Source organism: Eptatretus burgeri, chromosome 11 (assembly GCF_056783735.1).
Source record: "Eptatretus burgeri isolate ZD-2024b chromosome 11, Ebu_testis_v1, whole genome shotgun sequence".
In the NCBI taxonomy this organism is placed as follows: domain Eukaryota; kingdom Metazoa; phylum Chordata; class Myxini; order Myxiniformes; family Myxinidae; genus Eptatretus; species Eptatretus burgeri.
The window spans coordinates 79793690-79813007 of record NC_140971.1 but is presented as its reverse complement, the minus strand read 5'-3'; the positions used below and the strand labels follow the sequence as shown (position 1 = coordinate 79813007).

The 19318-nt window shown below is 44.6% G+C and overlaps 1 protein-coding gene and 2 pseudogenes across 5 annotated transcripts in view; 2 read left to right on the top strand and 1 right to left on the bottom strand.

Moving 5' to 3' along the window:
* The window catches only part of LOC147017463 (uncharacterized), a 57780-nt pseudogene extending 53855 nt beyond the window's left edge, over window positions 1–3925 (bottom strand). The window contains exon 1 of the transcript XR_015049515.1: window positions 3163–3925. The product of XR_015049515.1 is annotated as an uncharacterized LOC147017463 (transcript). The remainder of the gene's footprint in view (window positions 1–3162) is intronic.
* A 4-nt stretch (window positions 3926–3929) lies between these two features.
* LOC147017461 (uncharacterized) overlaps window positions 3930–19318 on the top strand; it is a 56211-nt gene continuing 40822 nt past the window's right edge. Inside the window, exons 1-3 of one of the 4 annotated variants that reach the window (XM_085847143.1) lie at window positions 3930–3994; window positions 15929–16011; window positions 16246–16369. In XM_085847143.1, the coding sequence (XP_085703269.1) occupies window positions 15956–16011; window positions 16246–16369 (180 nt within the window). In that variant the 5' untranslated portion in view covers window positions 3930–3994; window positions 15929–15955. Of the gene's footprint in view, window positions 4163–15927; window positions 16019–16245; window positions 16445–19318 lie in introns of those variants that run through there. The other 3 variants (XM_085847141.1, XM_085847144.1, XM_085847145.1) reach the window with 3 other exon arrangements.
* LOC147017462 (uncharacterized) lies at window positions 4872–12891 on the top strand (annotated as a pseudogene).

The window sequence follows — 19318 nt, the reverse complement described above, 5'->3', positions numbered from 1 at the left end:
GAATCCAGAGCTCCCTTCAGCGCTCGTCCCGGAAACCAAAAACTCTCCTCTGTATCCCAAACTGTCCACAAGGCAGGAGGTTTCTCTGCCACTTCTCAAAGTCTTTGAGTTGAACGGAAAAGTGAGGGCTGATAACTCCACACTTGTTCAACCTGCCCGTGAGATTGACCACAACCTTGCCTGCTCGATGGTCATCAACTATCTCAAAAACTCTCTCGTTCACCGACAGAGAGAGGGCGCGCAACCGACTTGCTGTTCTTGTGGATCATCTCTCCTCGTCCGATCGTGCCGCAACGTTATTCACCCTTCTCCGGGGGGAGGGGACACCTCCACCCTCCCCGTTCTCCCTCACTGGACGGTTTTGGCACGCAGAATCGCTCGTCGCCCTGTCATTGGCCAAAACGAGCGGCAAGTCCGTCGATTGGCCCAGGGGCGTGGTGACGTCACGTGGACCGCCTTTCTCACCGTCGTGGGGTCTGATTGGCTGAGCGGTGGCCACCTCACTCGAAGCACGCTGGTTGGTTGAGGGCTGCCGCGAGGCTCCTCCTTGAACTCTGCCCACCATGGCGTCGGCCAGAGCGAGGTGAAGGTGAGGGTGATACTGGTGTTGTAGTTGATGTTGGTGGTGTAAAAATAAAAGAAAACCCTGACTATCAAAATAACTTTGCAGCGCATGTACATTCAATTACCCATTAAACAAGGCGAAGGGGAGCTATCTATCCACATTTATTTAACGAAATAACTGAGCTATAGGACCTGTATGTTGAGTGCTCACGGCTTCCAGATTCGTAACAATATTAAGTAAACCTGTTGTTGTTGTTCGTCTTTCGGCTGCTCCCGTTAGGGGTCGCCACAGCGGATCATCCGTTATGATCCGCATACTGATTTGGCATAGGTTTTACGCCAGATGCCCTTCCTGACGCAACCCTGGTCGCCTCTTACGACACAGGATAAGGATTGGGTTTCGCCATGATTCCGGGCTGCCCTTCACCCTCTCATAACGCGGCCCAGCGCAGAGCTCCCGTCCTCAAGCGATCCTCCAACCCAAGCTTCCGAGTAGCAGGATTACAGGCGCACGCCACTACGCCCGGTATAATATTATGTAAACCTGTATTTCATATTTTAATTTTTACCCAGTGGGGTCTTCCACCCCACGGGGTCGAAACGCCGCTCGTGTTCTCTCTTTTCTTGTGTACAGTTCATTTGAACGTCTATTTCTCCATTATTTATGAACAGAATTCGATGAAAATTGACAGACATATATACTAGACACATATGCGCAGGCAGTAACTGAGCCCAAAGTGTGATTGCGGCCTTTCGGACCAAGGAACGGCCCATTTTGGCCCATTTTCTTAAAATTGTTATTTCTCGGTTATTCGTGAACGGAACCGAACCAAACTTGACAGCTATATTCTTGAGGTCACTCTGCAGGCATTCACTGAGCTCAAAGCACGATTATGGCCCTTTGGGCCGACAAACGGCCCTCTCGGCCCATTTTTTAAAAATTGCTATTTCTCGGTTGTTCATTAACAGAACCGAACCAAACTTGACAGGTATATTCTTGAGGTCACTCTGCAGGCATTAACTGAGCTCAAAGCACGATTATGGCCCTTTGGGCCGACAAACGGCCCTCTCGGCCCATTTTTAAAAAATTGCTATTTCTCGGTTGTTCATTAACAGAACCGAACCAAACTTGACAGGTATATTCTTGAGGTCACTCTGCAGGCATTAACTGAGCTCAAAGCACGATTATGGCCCTTTGGGCCGACAAACGGCCCTCTCGGCCCATTTTTAAAAAATTGCTATTTCTCGGTTGTTCGTTAACAGAACCGAACCAAACTTGACAGGTATATTCTTGAGGTCACTCTGCAGGCATTAACTGAGCTCAAAGCACGATTATGGCCCTTTGGGCCGACAAACGGCCCTCTCGGCCCATTTTAAAAAAATTGCTATTTCTCGGTTGTTCGTTAACGGAACCGAACCAAACTTGACAGGTATATTCTAGAGACCATTCCCCAGGCATCAACTGAGCCCAAAGTGCGATTCCGGCCCTTTCGGGCCCATTTTCTTAAAATTGTTATTAAAAAAAATAATTAAATGCGCTGGGCGATTTCCCAACGCAAAATTAAGTCGCAAATGATGATATAAAACTTGCCTCACTTTTGTGAGGTGTTCTGTTTTCTTTTTCTGATGCGATGAAAATCTTACCAAATTTCAAAACGATCTGTCGTCCGTGCTTGACGACGTCTGTCGTCACACGTCGTCAAGAACCATTGTTCACCTGAGAGTTGTACGAATGAACTCCCAAGGGGTATGTTCGCAATTCGAACTTGTTACTCTACTTTTAATCCCAATTCTTCAACACTTAAACATGTATTCACCCCCCACCCCCAAAATACACAGTGAAAGCCGGTAAGTATATAGATAAGCTTGGTAGGGGGTTCCTCCTTCTGACTCCCCATTATATTTATCTTCCTTTCACTCATCCTCGTCCTATGGAGCCGCTGATAACACAATAAATTCGTTTGGGGAAGTTGTCACAAGAGGATTGAGTAAAACTGAAAACGACGGCCACGATTACCATTTGTTGGAGTGCGGTACCACGATATCTAATTATTTACCGCCATGTTGTGTTAAGCGGTGCCGAGCATTCCGTTCCGTTTGAGTGCTTCTTTAAGCGCTTTTAATCAAGCAAGCTGCTTGGCAAGCACAATCAAGCCGCTTACTCGAGCTCTTTTTTTCAAACACCACCCGACTTTAATTAATTTTATATATTTATATTCCAAGCGTTTTTGCTCGTTTTGTGTGTAGTTGTAGTCTATGTGAACATACACTTTTGTGTTTATCTTGTGTTCGTTTCTCGATCACGTCCGTCGTCACTTGCTGAGTATTGAGGATCAAACGGAAATGGTAACCATGGTAACCGGGCCTTGCAACGATCGCACACGGTTTCTGGAATGATGGTTTTAAAACAATCATTTCTGTAGAGGGGTTTTTTCAATCTTGGGACAACATAAACAAATGTGGCGTGATGAAATCGAGTAAATCATGACGTGTACATTTATTAAAAATGGGACAAAGATATTTAATTTTAATCGATTTTATTTATCAGTTTTACTGAATGAATGAGCAAGCTTAAAAGTATTTTTAAAAAAAGATCACCTGTATATTTGTTTTCCTTGCTTCTCAGAGGATTCGAAGTACAAAGCATGTAACATTAGTTCGAATGACTTCATGAGGAGCTTTTATCTTCACGTTCATTGTTTTGTATTGCGGTGTATAGGATGCTGATCGAGTTGGGAGTGGAGAAACTGAACATCGGTCGAATATCGGTTCAGAAACTGAACTTTTCTTGTGTTTGAAATCTACGTAGACTAAAGTGTTCATGACGTTGGCCATATTAGAAAGAGCAGGCAACGCAAGAGGCATATATTTATTAGGCGGTGTATAACACTAGAAAACGGGAAAGATCCGTACTGCGTTTGTCAATTTTTTTTGATGGAGTATCAAAAACGCGCAGACATTTATCAATAAAACGGAAATTCATGAATAAAACGGAGAAAAAAAACACTTAGTATTGAGGAAATGTTAAATTTGAGGAAGTACATTCAATTGCCAATCAAAAAACGCGCTTTAACTGCATCATACACGGAATTATCTCATTATCATCGACTTATTTTCATTGATAATAACGATATCATTTCTACATTCTCTAACATGTTGATTGCAAGCGTAATTTCGAAGGAAATTATGTTAATGTAAAAAGAGCGGTGCAATGGCTGAGTAACACTGTTCGCTGCGCTCGTTTCTTTTTATACGCAGGGTCGTTCAGATGAAAAAAAAAACGTTAAAAAAATTAAAGGCAAACACGTTGTTGAGTGTCCCTGCTTGTGTAAAACCGGGTGCAAATGAGAATGAACATCACACGCATGAGGCAGAGCTTAAGATATGGTGACGCGTAAAACCGACGTCCCTGGCAACATGGCTTGCTGAAGTTAGTCTGTTTACGTTCTCATGTTAACATAGTTGTGCCTGTTCGGCTCCTGAGAGTCCACAACGGCGGGTAACACCTCCCTCCACCCGTGGCTGGTCCCGTTGTGGAGGGAGGATGAGGGATCGGAGTGGAAGGAAAGGCCGGACGTGGCTCGAAGCGGCCCGCATGGTGCGTCTGTGTCATTCACTCTCCGTGTGTGTGTGTGTGTGTGTGTGTGTGTGTGTGTGTGCGTGTGTGTGTGTGTGTGTGTGTGTGTGTGTGTGTGTGTGTGTGTGTGTGTGTGTCGTTCTCGAGCACGTCCGTGTTTGTGTTACCTGTCCGTGTTTGTGTGTTACCTGTCCGTGTTTGTGTGTTACCTGTCCGTGTTTGTGTGTTACCTGTCCGTGTTTGTGTGTTACCTGTCCGTGTTTGTGTGTTACCTGTCCGTGTTTGTGTGTTACCTGTCCGTGTTTGTGTGTTACCTGTCCGTGTTTGTGTGTTACCTGTCCGTGTTTGTGTTACCTGTCCGTGTTTGTGTTACCTGTCCGTGTTTGTGTTACCTGTCCGTGTTTGTGTTACCTGTCCGTGTTTGTGTTACCTGTCCGTGTTTGTGTTACCTGTCCGTGTTTGTGTTACCTGTCCGTGTTTGTGTTACCTGTCTGTGTTTGTGTTACCTGTCCGTGTTTGTTTTACCTGTCCGTGTTTTTGTGTTACCTGTCCGTGTGTTTTGTGTTACCTGTCCGTGTTTTTGTTTTACCTGTCCATGTTTTTGTGTTACCTGTCCGTGTTTGTGTTACCTGTCCGTGCGTGCCGATGTAAACAAACGCCGTTTCATCACAACTCTCGCCCACGTTTGGCCTGTGCGATGGTGGAATTAAATCACTTCATTTGACTCACGATGACGTCGATTTCTTCCTTTTCGCCTCTTGGCTGTTCGTGATATATACATAATATCTTCAAATGTCCTCCATCGAGCAGGGTCATCCATTAATCACTGATTCACTCATTCAACCAGTTTATTACTCATTCACTCACTCAACCAGTTTATTACTCACTCACTCAACCAGTTTCTTACTCATTCACTCACTCAACCAGTTTCTTACTCATTCACTCACTCAACCAGTTTCTTACTCATTCACTCACTTAACCAGTTTATTACTCAACCACTCACTCACTCAACCCCAGTTTCTTACTCACTCACCCAGTTTCTTACTTGCTCACGCACTCACCCCCAGTTTTGGACTAACTCACTCACCCCCAGTTTCTTACTCAGTCATTCACTCACCCAGTTTCTTACTCACTCATTCACTCACCCAGTTTCTTACTCACTCACCCAGTTTCTTACTCACTCAACCAGTTTTACTCACTCACTCAATCAGTTTTTTACACTCATTCACTCACTCTACCAGTTTCTCAATTACTCACTCACTTACCCCCTGTTTCTCAATAACTCACTCACTTACGCCCAGTTTTCAATCACTCACTCACTCAACCCCAGTTTCTTACTCACTCACCCAGTTTCTTACTTGCTCACGCACTCACCCCCAGTTTTGGACTCACTCACTCACCCCCAGTTTCTTACTCAGTCATTCACTCACCCAGTTTCTTACTCAGTCATTCACTCACCCAGTTTCTTACTCAGTCATTCACTCACCCAGTTTCTTACTCACTCATTCACTCACCCAGTTTCTTACTCACTCATTCACTCACCCAGTTTCTTACTCACTCACCCAGTTTCTTACTCACTCAACCAGTTTTACTCACTCACTCAACCAGTTTTTTTACACTCACTCACTTACCCCCTGTTTCTCAATAACTCACTCACTTACGCCCAGTTTCTCAATCACTCACTCACTCAACCCCAGTTTCTTACTCACTCACCCAGTTTCTTACTTGCTCACGCACTCACCCCCAGTTTTGGACTCACTCACTCACCCCCAGTTTCTTACTCAGTCATTCACTCACCCAGTTTCTTACTCAGTCATTCACTCACCCAGTTTCTTACTCACTCATTCACTCACCCAGTTTCTTACTCACTCATTCACTCACCCAGTTTCTTACTCACTCACCCAGTTTCTTACTCACTCAACCAGTTTTACTCACTCACTCAACCAGTTTTTTACACTCATTCACTCACTCTACCAGTTTCTCAATTACTCACTCACTTACCCCCTGTTTCTCAATAACTCACTCACTTACGCCCAGTTTCTCAACCACTCACTCACTCAACCCCAGTTTCTTACTCACTCACCCAGTTTCTTACTTGCTCACGCACTCACCCCCAGTTTTGGACTCACTCACTCACCCCCAGTTTCTTACTCAGTCATTCACTCACCCAGTTTCTTACTCACTCATTCACTCACCCAGTTTCTTACTCACTCACCCAGTTTCTTACTCACTCACCCAGTTTCTTACTCACTCACCCAGTTTCTTACTCACTCAACCAGTTTTACTCACTCACTCAACCAGTTTTTTTACACTCATTCACTCACTCTACCAGTTTCTCAATTACTCACTCACTTACCCCCTGTTTCTCAATAACTCACTCACTTACCCCCAGTTTCTTAATCACTCACTCACTTACCCCCCTGTTTCTCAATAACTCACTCACTTACGCCCAGTTTCTCAATCACTCACTCACTCAACCCCAGTTTCTTACTCACTCACCCAGTTTCTTACTTGCTCACGCACTCACCCCCAGTTTTGGACTCACTCACTCACCCCCAGTTTCTTACTCAGTCATTCACTCACCCAGTTTCTTACTCAGTCATTCACTCACCCAGTTTCTTACTCACTCATTCACTCACCCAGTTTCTTACTCACTCATTCACTCACCCAGTTTCTTACTCACTCATTCACTCACCCAGTTTCTTACTCACTCATTCACTCACCCAGTTTCTTACTCACTCATTCACTCACCCAGTTTCTTACTCACTCAACCAGTTTTACTTACTCACTCAACCAGTTTTTTACACACATTCACTCACTCTACCAGTTTCTCAATTACTCACTCACTTACCCCCTGTTTCTCAATAACTCACTCACGCCCAGTTTCTCAATCACTCACTCAACCCCAGTTTCTTACTCACTCACCCAGTTTCTTACTTGCTCACGCACTCACCCCCAGTTTTGGACTCACTCACTCACCCCCAGTTTCTTACTCAGTCATTCACTCACCCAGTTTCTTACTCACTCATTCACTCACCCAGTTTCTTACTCACTCACCCAGTTTCTTATTCACTCACCCAGTTTCTTACTCACTCATTCACTCAACCAGTTTTACTCACTCACTCAACCAGTTTTTTTACACTCATTCACTCACTCTACCAGTTTCTCAATTACTTACTCACTTACCCCCAGTTTCTTAATCACTCACTCACTTACCCCCCTGTTTCTCAATAACTCACTCACTTACGCCCAGTTTCTCAATCACTCACTCACTCAACCCCAGTTTCTTACTCACTCACCCAGTTTCTTACTTGCTCACGCACTCACCCCCAGTTTTGGACTCACTCACTCACTCACCCCCAGTTTCTTACTCAGTCATTCACTCACCCAGTTTCTTACTCACTCATTCACTCACACAGTTTCTTACTCACTCATTCACTCACCCAGTTTCTTACTCGCTCACCCAGTTTCTTACTCGCTCACCCAGTTTCTTACTCGCTCACCCAGTTTCTTACTCGCTCACCCAGTTTCTTACTCGCTCACCCAGTTTCTTACTCGCTCACCCAGTTTTTTACTCGCTCACCCAGTTTCTTACTCGCTCACCCAGTTTCTTACTCGCTCACCCAGTTTCTTACTCGCTCACCCAGTTTCTTACTCGCTCACCCAGTTTCTTACTCGCTCACCCAGTTTCTTACTCGCTCACCCAGTTTCTTACTCGCTCACCCAGTTTCTTACTCGCTCACCCAGTTTCTTCCTCGCTCACCCAGTTTCTTACTCACTCACCCAGTTTCTTACTTGCTCACGCACTCACCCCCAGTTTTGGACTCACTCACTCACCCCCAGTTTCTTACTCAGTCATTCACTCACCCAGTTTCTTACTCACTCATTCACTCACCCAGTTTCTTACTCACTCACCCAGTTTCTTATTCACTCACCCAGTTTCTTACTCACTCATTCACTCAACCAGTTTTACTCACTCACTCAACCAGTTTTTTTACACTCATTCACTCACTCTACCAGTTTCTCAATTACTTACTCACTTACCCCCAGTTTCTTAATCACTCACTCACTTACCCCCCTGTTTCTCAATAACTCACTCACTTACGCCCAGTTTCTCAATCACTCACTCACTCAACCCCAGTTTCTTACTCACTCACCCAGTTTCTTACTTGCTCACGCACTCACCCCCAGTTTTGGACTCACTCACTCACTCACCCCCAGTTTCTTACTCAGTCATTCACTCACCCAGTTTCTTACTCACTCATTCACTCACACAGTTTCTTACTCACTCATTCACTCACCCAGTTTCTTACTCGCTCACCCAGTTTCTTACTCGCTCACCCAGTTTCTTACTCGCTCACCCAGTTTCTTACTCGCTCACCCAGTTTCTTACTCGCTCACCCAGTTTCTTACTCGCTCACCCAGTTTCTTACTCGCTCACCCAGTTTCTTACTCGCTCACCCAGTTTCTTCCTCGCTCACCCAGTTTCTTACTCGCTCACCCAGTTTCTTACTCGCTCACCCAGTTTCTTACTCGCTCACCCAGTTTCTTACTCGCTCACCCAGTTTCTTACTCGCTCACCCAGTTTCTTACTCCCTCACCCAGTTTCTTACTCCCTCACCCAGTTTCTTACTCCCTCACCCAGTTTCTTACTCCCTCACCCAGTTTCTTACTCCCTCACCCAGTTTCTTACTCCCTCACCCAGTTTCTTACTCACTCACCCAGTTTCTTACTCACTCACCCAGTTTCTCACTCGCTCACCCAGTTTCTTACTCGCTCACCCAGTTTCTTACTCCCTCACCCAGTTTCTTACTCCCTCACCCAGTTTCTTACTCCCTCACCCAGTTTCTTACTCACTCACCCAGTTTCTTACTCACTCACCCAGTTTCTTACTCACTCACCCAGTTTCTTACTCACTCACCCAGTTTCTTACTCACTCACCCAGTTTCTTACTCACTCACCCAGTTTCTTACTCACTCACCCAGTTTCTTACTCACTCACCCAACCCTACTTTTGATTCACTCACTCACCCCCAGTTTCTTACGCTCTCACTCAATCACCCAGTTTCTCACTCACTCACCCAGTTTCTCACTCACTCACCCAGTTTCTCACTCACTCACCCAGTTTCTTATTCACTCACTCGCCCAGTTTCTTATTCACTCACTCGCCCAGTTTCTTATTCACTCACTCGCCCAGTTTCTTATTCACTCACTCGCCCAGTTTCTTATTCACTCACTCGCCCAGTTTCTTATTCACTCACTCGCCCAGTTTCTTATTCACTCACCCAGTTTCTTATTCACTCACTCGCCCAGTTTCTTATTCACTCACTCGCCCAGTTTCTTATTCACTCACTCGCCCGGTTTCTTATTCACTCACTCGCCCAGTTTCTTATTCACTCACTCGCCCAGTTTCTTACTCACTCACCCAGTTTCTTACTCACTCACCCAACCCTACTTTTGATTCACTCACTCACCCCCAGTTTCTTACGCTCTCACTCAATCACCCAGTTTCTCACTCACTCACCCAGTTTCTCACTCACTCACTCGCCCAGTTTCTCATTCACTCACTCGCCCAGTTTCTCATTCACTCACTCGCCCAGTTTCTCATTCACTCACTCGCCCAGTTTCTCATTCACTCACTCGCCCAGTTTCTTATTCACTCACTCGCCCAGTTTCTTATTCACTCACTCGCCCAGTTTCTTATTCACTCACTCGCCCAGTTTCTTATTCACTCACTCGCCCAGTTTCTTATTCACTCACTCGCCCAGTTTCTTATTCACTCACTCACCCAGTTTCTTATTCACTCACTCGCCCAGTTTCTTATTCACTCACTCACCCAGTTTCTTACTTACTCACTCACTCAACCCTACATTTGACTCACTCACTCACCCCCAGTTTCTTACTCTCTCACTCAATCACCCAGTTTCTCACTCACTCGCCCAGTTTCTCATTCACTCACTCGCCCAGTTTCTCATTCACTCACTCGCCCAGTTTCTCATTCACTCACTCGCCCAGTTTCTCATTCACTCACTCGCCCAGTTTCTCATTCACTCACTCACCCAGTTTCTCATTCACTCATGCACTTGCCCAGTTTCTTATTCACTCACTCGCCCAGTTTCTTATTCACTCACTCGCCCAGTTTCTTATTCACTCACTCGCCCAGTTTCTTTCTCACTCACTCGCCCAGTTTCTTTCTCACTCACTCGCCCAGTTTCTTTCTCACTCACTCGCCCAGTTTCTTTCTCACTCACTCGCCCAGTTTCTTTCTCACTCACTCGCCCAGTTTCTTTCTCACTCACTCGCCCAGTTTCTTTCTCACTCACTCGCCCAGTTTCTTTCTCACTCACTCGCCCAGTTTCTTTCTCACTCACTCGCCCAGTTTCTTTCTCACTCACTCGCCCAGTTTCTTTCTCACTCACTCGCCCAGTTTCTTTCTCACTCACTCGCCCAGTTTCTTTCTCACTCACTCGCCCAGTTTCTTTCTCACTCACTCGCCCAGTTTCTTTCTCACTCACTCGCCCAGTTTCTTTCTCACTCACTCGCCCAGTTTCTTTCTCACTCACTCGCCCAGTTTCTTTCTCACTCACTCGCCCAGTTTCTTTCTCACTCACTCGCCCAGTTTCTTTCTCACTCACTCGCCCAGTTTCTTTCTCACTCACTCGCCCAGTTTCTTTCTCACTCACTCGCCCAGTTTCTTTCTCACTCACTCGCCCAGTTTCTTTCTCACTCACTCGCCCAGTTTCTTTCTCACTCACTCGCCCAGTTTCTTACTCACTCGCCCAGTTTCTTACTCACTCGCCCAGTTTCTTACTCACTCGCCCAGTTTCTTACTCACTCGCCCAGTTTCTTACTCACTCGCCCAGTTTCTTACTCACTCGCCCAGTTTCTTACTCACTCGCCCAGTTTCTTACTCACTCGCCCAGTTTCTTACTCACTCGCCCAGTTTCTTACTCACTCGCCCAGTTTCTTACTCACTCGCCCAGTTTCTTACTCACTCGCCCAGTTTCTTACTCACTCGCCCAGTTTCTTACTCACTCGCCCAGTTTCTTACTCATTCGCCCAGTTTCTTACTCACTCGCCCAGTTTCTTACTCACTCGCCCAGTTTCTTACTCACTCGCCCAGTTTCTTACTCACTCGCCCAGTTTCTTACTCACTCGCCCAGTTTCTTACTCACTCGCCCAGTTTCTTACTCATTCACCCAGTTTCTTACTCACTCCCCAGTTTCTTACTTACTCACTCACTCACCCCTAGTTTTGACTCACTCACTCACCCCCAGTTTCTTACTCTCTCACTCAATCACCCAGTTTCTCACTCACCCAGTTTCTTACTCGCTCACTGGCCCAGTTTCTTACTCGCTCACTCGCCCAGTTTCTTACTCACGCACTCGCCCCGTTTCTTACTCACGCACTCGCCCAGTTTCTTACTCACTCACTCGCTCAGTTTCTTACTCGCTCACTCGCCCGTTTTCTTACTCGCTCACTCGCCCATTTTCTTACTCGCTCACTCGCCCAGTTTCTTACTCGCTGACTCGCCCAGTTTCTTACTCGCTCACTCGCCCAGTTTCTTACTCGCTCACCCGCCCAGTTTCTTACTCGCTCACTCGCCCAGTTTCTTACTCGCTCACTCGCCCAGTTTCTTACTCGCTCACTCGCCCAGTTTCTTACTCGCTCACTCGCCCAGTTTCTTGCTCACTCGCCCAGTTTCTTACTCGCTCACTGGCCCAGTTTCTTACTCGCTCACTGGCCCAGTTTCTTACTCGCTCACTGGCCCAGTTTCTTACTCGCTCACTCGCCCAGTTTCTTACTCGCTCACTCGCCCAGTTTCTTACTCGGTCACTCGCCCAGTTTCTTACTCGTTCACTGGCCCAGTTTCTTACTCGCTCACTGGCCCAGTTTCTTACTCGCTCACTCGCCCAGTTTCTTACTCGCTCACTCTCCCAGTTTCTTACTCGCTCACTCTCCCAGTTTCTTACTCGCTCACTCGCCCAGTTTCTTACTCGCTCACTCGCCCAGTTTCTGACTCGCTCACTCGCCCAGTTTCTTACTCGCCCAGTTTCTTACTCGCTCACTCGCCCAGTTTCTTACTCGCTCACTCGCCCAGTTTCTTACTCGCTCACTCGTCCAGTTTCTTACTCGCCCACTCGCCCAGTTTCTTACTCGCCCACTCGCCCAGTTTCTTACTCGCTCACTCGCCCAGTTTCTTACTCGCTCACTCGCCCAGTTTCTTACTCGCTCACTCGCCCAGTTTCTTACTCGCTCACTCGCCCAGTTTCTTACTCGCTCACTCGCCCAGTTTCTTACTCGCTCACTCGCCCAGTTTCTTACTCGCTCACTCGCCCAGTTTCTTACTCGCTCACTCGCCCAGTTTCTTACTCGCTCACTCGCCCAGTTTCTTACTCGCTCACTCGCCCAGTTTCTTACTCGCTCACTCGCCCAGTTTCTTACTCGCTCACTCGCCCAGTTTCTTACTCACTCACTCGCCCAGTTTCTTACTCACTCACTCACCCAATTTCTTACTCACTCACTTACCCAGTGTGTGTGTGTGTGTGTGTGTGTGTGTGTGTGTGTGTGTGTGTGTGTGTGTGTGTGTGTGTGTGTGTGTGTGTGTGTGTGTGTGTGTGTGTGTGTGTGTGTGTGTGTGTGTGTGTGTGTGTGTGTGTGTGTGTGTGTGTGTGTGTGTGTGTGTGTGTGTGTGTGTGTGTGTGTGTGTGTGTGTGTGTGTGTGTGTGTGTGTGTGTGTGTATGTATATATATATATATATTTTTTTTATGTATATGTATGTGTATATATGTATATATATATATATGTATATATATAGGTATGCATATAGGTATATATATATATATATATATATATATATATATATATATATATATATATATATATATGTATACATATATATATATATATATATATATATATATATGTTATATTTGTCTGCAAAAAGGAGCACAGGAGGAGTTAATTTATCTCTGTCATCCTCGACACCTGCGGTAATTGATTAGGTGAGGATGATATGCTTATTCCCTCCAGTCACAGGTGAGAGATGAGTCCGTCTTTGTTTTTTCATTTATGTAGTGACTGCTTTTGACATTTACATGTGGTACATGCTTGGGAGCCTCAATGATGCATGCTTCTGTCTGCGCTGTCGCTGATGATTCGCCAACAAGCGATGAAACTGGTCCGGCAGCTGAGGGGATGTGTAGCATTGGGATTCTAATGTGTGTGTGCTATTTGTGAATGTCTTTATAACTGTGAAGGAACTCTGGAAAGAGTTTGAAACGGCAAAAGGCTTTCCTCAGGTGATTGCTTTATGCAGCTTTCTTCAGTTAGTAGAGCATCGGAGGAGTGTGTGTGTGCGTGCGTGCGTGCGTGCGTGCGTGCGCGCGCGCAGACGTGCATGCATGCATTAGATGCATCTCATGACTTATGGTGAGCATTGCCACAGATTATGTCTCACACGGTAAAACTGCATAATGTGCAAAGAACAACAGTCCATCTGCCACCCAGACGATTGTTCTCGCTAATGCAAACCATTCAACCAGAAGGCAAGTGATGTGATCGGCGGGTAAATCGAAACATGTGGAGTGTGAGGAGCACTCCCTTGATCCACATTGGATGGGCAGACAGATGGTTGTTCTTTGTGGGTTATGCAGTTTTACTGTGTGAGACAAAATCTGCGTTGATGCTCACCATAACAGTCTGGCGGTGCATCTGGTGTTTAAACAGCGAATGTGGTCATCATTGGATAGATATTTATCGGTATGCCATCTTGATAAGGGCAAATGAGCCTGAAACCTGGATAGGCAGCTCCATTTGATGTATAACTGATGGTGTCCATATAATCTTTGTCTGTTTGATAGTCATCGGGCTGAGGTCTCTGGGTTGCAGGTGACACTTTGGTGTATGATTTTGTCTAATGGAAATCGGGGGAGTGCACATATACACACATACGTACATATATTATCTATTTTTATATGTGTATATATATATATATATATATATATATATATATATATATATATATATATATATATATATATATATATATATATATATATATATATATATATATATACAGTGGGGAGAACATGTATTTGATACACTGCCAATTTTGCAGGTTTTCCCACTTATAAAGCATGTAGAGGTCTGTAATTTTTTTTATCAGAGGTACACTTCAACTGTGAAAGACGGAATCTAAAACAAAAATCCTGAAAAACACATTGTATGATTTTTAAATAATTAATTTGCATTTTATTGCATGAAATAAGTATTTGATCACCTTCCAACCAGTAAGAATTCTGGCTCTCACAGACCTGTTAGTTTTGTCTTTAAGAAGCCCTCCCATTCTCCACTCATTACCTGTATTAACTGCACCCGTTGGAACTCGTTAGCTGCATAAAAGACAGCTGTCCACACTCAATCAATCAGACTCCAACCTCTCCGCAATGGGCAAGACCAGAGAGCCGTCTCAGGACATTAGGGACAAAATTGTGGACTTGCACAAGGCTGGGATGGGCTACAGGACAATAGGCAAGCAGCTTGGTGAGAAGGCAACAACTGTTGGCGCAATTATTAGAAAATGGAAGAAGTTCAAGATAACAGTCAATCTCCCTCAGTCTGGGGCTCCATGCAAGATCTCACCTCGTGGAGCCTCAATGATCATGAGAAAGGTGAGGGATCATCCCAGAGCGACACGGCAGGACCTGGTCAATAACTTGAAGAGAGCTGGGACCACAGTATCAAAGAAAACCATAAGTAACACACTACGCCGTCATGGATTAAAATCCTGCAGCGCACGCAAGGTCCCTCTGCTCAAGCCAGCGCATGTCCAGGCCCATCTGAAGTTTGCCAGTGACCATCTGGATGATCCAGAGGAGGAATGGGAGAAGGTCATGTGGTCTGATGAGACCAAAATAGAGCTTTTTGGTTTAAACTCCACTTGCCGTGTTTGGACGAAGAAGAAGGATGAGTACAACCCCAAGAACACCATCCCAACCGTGAAGAATGGAGGTGGAAACATCATTCTTTGGGGATGCTTTTCTGCAAAGGGGACAGGACGACTGCACCATATTGAGGGGAGGATGAATGGGGCCATGTATCGCGAGATCTTGGCTAACAACCTCCTTCCCTCAACAAGAGCATTGAAGATGGGGCGTGGCTGGGTCTTCCAGCATGACAACGACCCGAAACACACAGCCAGGGCAACTAAGGAGTGGCTCCGTAAGAAGCATATCAAGGTCCTGGAGTGGCCTAGCCAGTCTCCAGACCTGAACCCAATAGAAAATCTTTTGAGGGAGCTGAAAGTCTGTGTTGCCCAGCGACAGCCCCGAAACCTGAAGGATCTGGAGAAGATCTGTATGGAGGAGTGGGCCAAAATCCCTGTCACAGTCTGTGCAAACCTAATTAAGAACTACAGGAAACGTCTGATCTCTGTAATTGCAAACAAAGGTTTCTGTACCAAATATTAAGTTCTGTTTTTCTGATGTATCAAATACTTATTTCATGCAATAAAATGCAAATTAATTATTTAAAAATCATACAATGTGATTTTCAGGATTTTTGTTTTAGATTCCGTCTTTCACAGTTGAAGTGTACCTATGATAAAAATTACAGACCTCTACGTGCTTTGTAAGTGGGAAAACCTGCAAAATCGGCAGTGTATCAAATACTTGTTCTCGTCATACCCAAGAAGACCGAGAAATATCAAATTGCATACATTTTGTCGTCAATGTGTTTCGGAATTTTTGTATGTAATTACTAACTGAACTTGGGGCTCTTTTTTAGGTCCTTGAGAGGCACCAGAACACACCCATGAGCCAGAAGGACATCCTGCATGTCATTCAGAAAGACAAACTAAAAGACATCAGGTCAGAGGTCTGGATGGTCATACCAGTCTCGTGTGTTTCTTGTTTTTTACAACTTTTCACCATCCTTTCGTCATTCTCCCTAGCCCCTCCCCCACCTTCAATCCCTCACTACCCCATCTCTATTTTCGTTATCAATAAGCTGTATCACCAAACCAACTGACTTTTCCTCACTGTCATTTCCTCATTTTATTTATTTTATTTACTTGTTTAATTTTTCTCTCCCAACATCTATAGCCAAACATCACAATCCCCATTGGGAACCTTGGGAGCAACGCTCTACACCAACTCTCGTGCCATGGGAGGAATTTTCTACAAGGTTCCTGGGAAGCAGGGCGTGTACAGGCTGAGGGTTGGCACGGTTAGTGCCTTAAAATAGACACCGCTACAATTGAGGGTGTCTTTTCTTCGCTGTTCCAATGTTATCGTTCACACCGTGAGTTCTTTTTATGAAAAATTGGCTAATTGGCCACCAAACAATAATTGTACAACTCTTCCTTTGAAAATTGCTGTGTTGTCAGTGGCTGACGGTGGCCTTTTCTCCTACTCTTTGAATGCTTGCATCAGTATTGTTCTTTATGCTGAAGAGCGCTCACCAATGTCTGCACAGTTCTGTCATTCAAATAAGTGTCATGCATTCAGGTGTGTGTACAAGCATCATTTTGGTTCATAGCTTGTCTGGTGTTCCCATCTGAGTGTGCTCCTCATGGGATCCATGGTCCAAACCCCATGCACGGCTTTGATTGGTCCATTTTTTACTAATGTGGTGTTCGTGGGAGGATATGATCCCTTGAAGAACAATGCACTTGAAGGTTTGGGACATATATATATATATATATATATATATATATATATATATATATATATATATATATATATATATATATAAATATATATATATATATATATATATATATATATATATACACAGTGGTGCCCCCAGAATCCGAATTTAATTCTTTCCAAGAGGCTGTTCGGATTCCAAAAGTTTGGATTCCAAAACTATTTTCCCAATAAGAAATAATGGAAAGTGAATTAATCCGTTCCTGGACCCCAAGAAAACCCACTTTCAAGACACTTTCAACTGAAATTACCCATGTTTAAGGTAAAATAAGATGAGTAAATGACCTTTTCTGGGTCATGAATCTTTTTCCAAGCCTGGGGGATGAGCAGGAGCGTTGTCGCTTCTTCCATCAGTCTGGATGCAGCTCCGGCCTATCGGTGGCCATTGGAATCCAAAACGTAAACTGTTCAGCCTGGTGGAGGTATGTAATTAACCATGAAGCACCAAATGGTGTTTTATATCCCAGTACACTCTGTGGAGACACAAACGTGCCTGCCCTAAAAATACCCTGCACAGACAGTAACCATCTCCGATTTTGAAAATTCCTCCGAGAAAAAAAGTTATGACGTCAAAATATCTCCGCAAATCGAAATCACCTAAAAAATTATCTCCGAAACTCGGCAAGCTTTTTGAATTCTGTTTCCGGGAATCGAACAGGGCATTAGCAGAGATGAATTACCGCACATATGATGCATCACTATGATGTCATATCAATTTTTATGACGTCATTCCTATTTTTTGACATTTTTTGTTTCACAACCCAGAGTTTTCATCGGATCTTCGTGAAACTTGCAATGTATATGCAGAAAGCCCACACGCAGGCTGTAACCATCTCCGATTTTGGAAATTCTTCCAAGAAAAAAAGTTGACGTCATAATATCGCCACTAATGGAAATCGCCTATACCATTATCTCCAAAACTAGGCAAGCTGTTTGAATTTTGTTTGCGGGAATCAAGCCAGGCATTAGCACAGATAATTTATCGCAAACCTGATACATCATAATGACGTCATATTCGTTTTTATGACTTCATTATTAAGAGGACGAGGATCTTGGCTCATTTGAGCTTGTTTTGTTACCAGTCTACACAAAATACCCCACAATGACAAAGTGAAAACATGTTTTCAGAAATTTTTACAGATTAAAAATGAAAAGCTGAAATTTCTTGCATCAATAAGTATTCAACCCCTTTGCTGTGACACTCCAAATTGAGCTCAGGTTTCTCCAATTTCCTTTGATCATCCTTGAGATGTTACAACAATTTGATTGGAGTGCACCTGTGGTCAATTCAATTGATTGGACATTATTTAGAAAGGAACACACCTTTCTATATAAGGTCCCACAGTCGACTGCATGTCAGAGCAGAAACTCTACATTGAAGTCCAAGGAACTGTCCGTAGAACTCCAAGATAGAATTTTGGGGAAGGGTTTAAAACACTTTTTCGAGTGTTTAAAGTTCCCAAAAGCACAGTGAGTGCCATCATTGGGAAATGGAAAGAATATGGAACTCCCGAGACTCTTCCTACAGCTGGCCGTCCGACCAAACTGAGCAACTGGGCAAGAAGGACCTTGGTCAGGGAGGTGACCAAGAACCCAATTACCACTCTGACAGAACTACAGAGATGGGATAACCTTCCGGAGACATAACGGTCTTTGCAGCACTTCACAAATCAAGGCTTTATGCGAGAGTAGCCAGACAGAAGCCACTCCTGAGAAAATGCACATGACAGCACACCTGGAGTTTGCAAAAAGGCACATGAAAGAATCTGAGAGCACGAGACAAAATATTATGTGTTCTAATGAGAGAAAAATTGAACTCTTTGGCCTGAATGTAAAGTACTATGTCTGGCTGAAACTCAGCACAGCTCATCACCCATCTCACACCATCCCTACCGTGAAGCATGGTGGTGGCAGAGTCATGCTATGTGGATGCATTTCAGCAGCATGGACTGGGAGACTTGTAATGATAGAGGGAACAATGAATGGAGCCAAATACAGGCAAATCCTTGAGGGGAACCTGCTTCAGAGTGCAAAAGACATTCGACTGTGGTGAAGATTTGTATTCTAACAGGACAATGACCCCAAGCAGACAGCCAAAAGTAACACTGGAATGGATTCAGAACAAGAATGTGAAAATCCTTGACTGGCCCACCCAAAAAGAATCAATGGAAAGACTTGAAGATTGCTATGCACTGATGCTCCTCATCAAACTTGACAGAGCTTGAGCAAATCTGCAAGGAAGAATGGGAGAAAATCCTCAAATCCAGATGTGAGAAGCAGATACAGATATACCCAAGAAGACTCGAAGCTGTATTCACTGCCAAAGGCACTTCGACAAAGGCACTATAAACTCAGGGGGTTGAATACTTATTGACACAAGACATTTCAGCTTTAAATTTTTAATTAATTTGTGAAAACATGTTTTCACTTTCTCATTATGGGGTATTTTGTGTCGGTGTGTGACCCA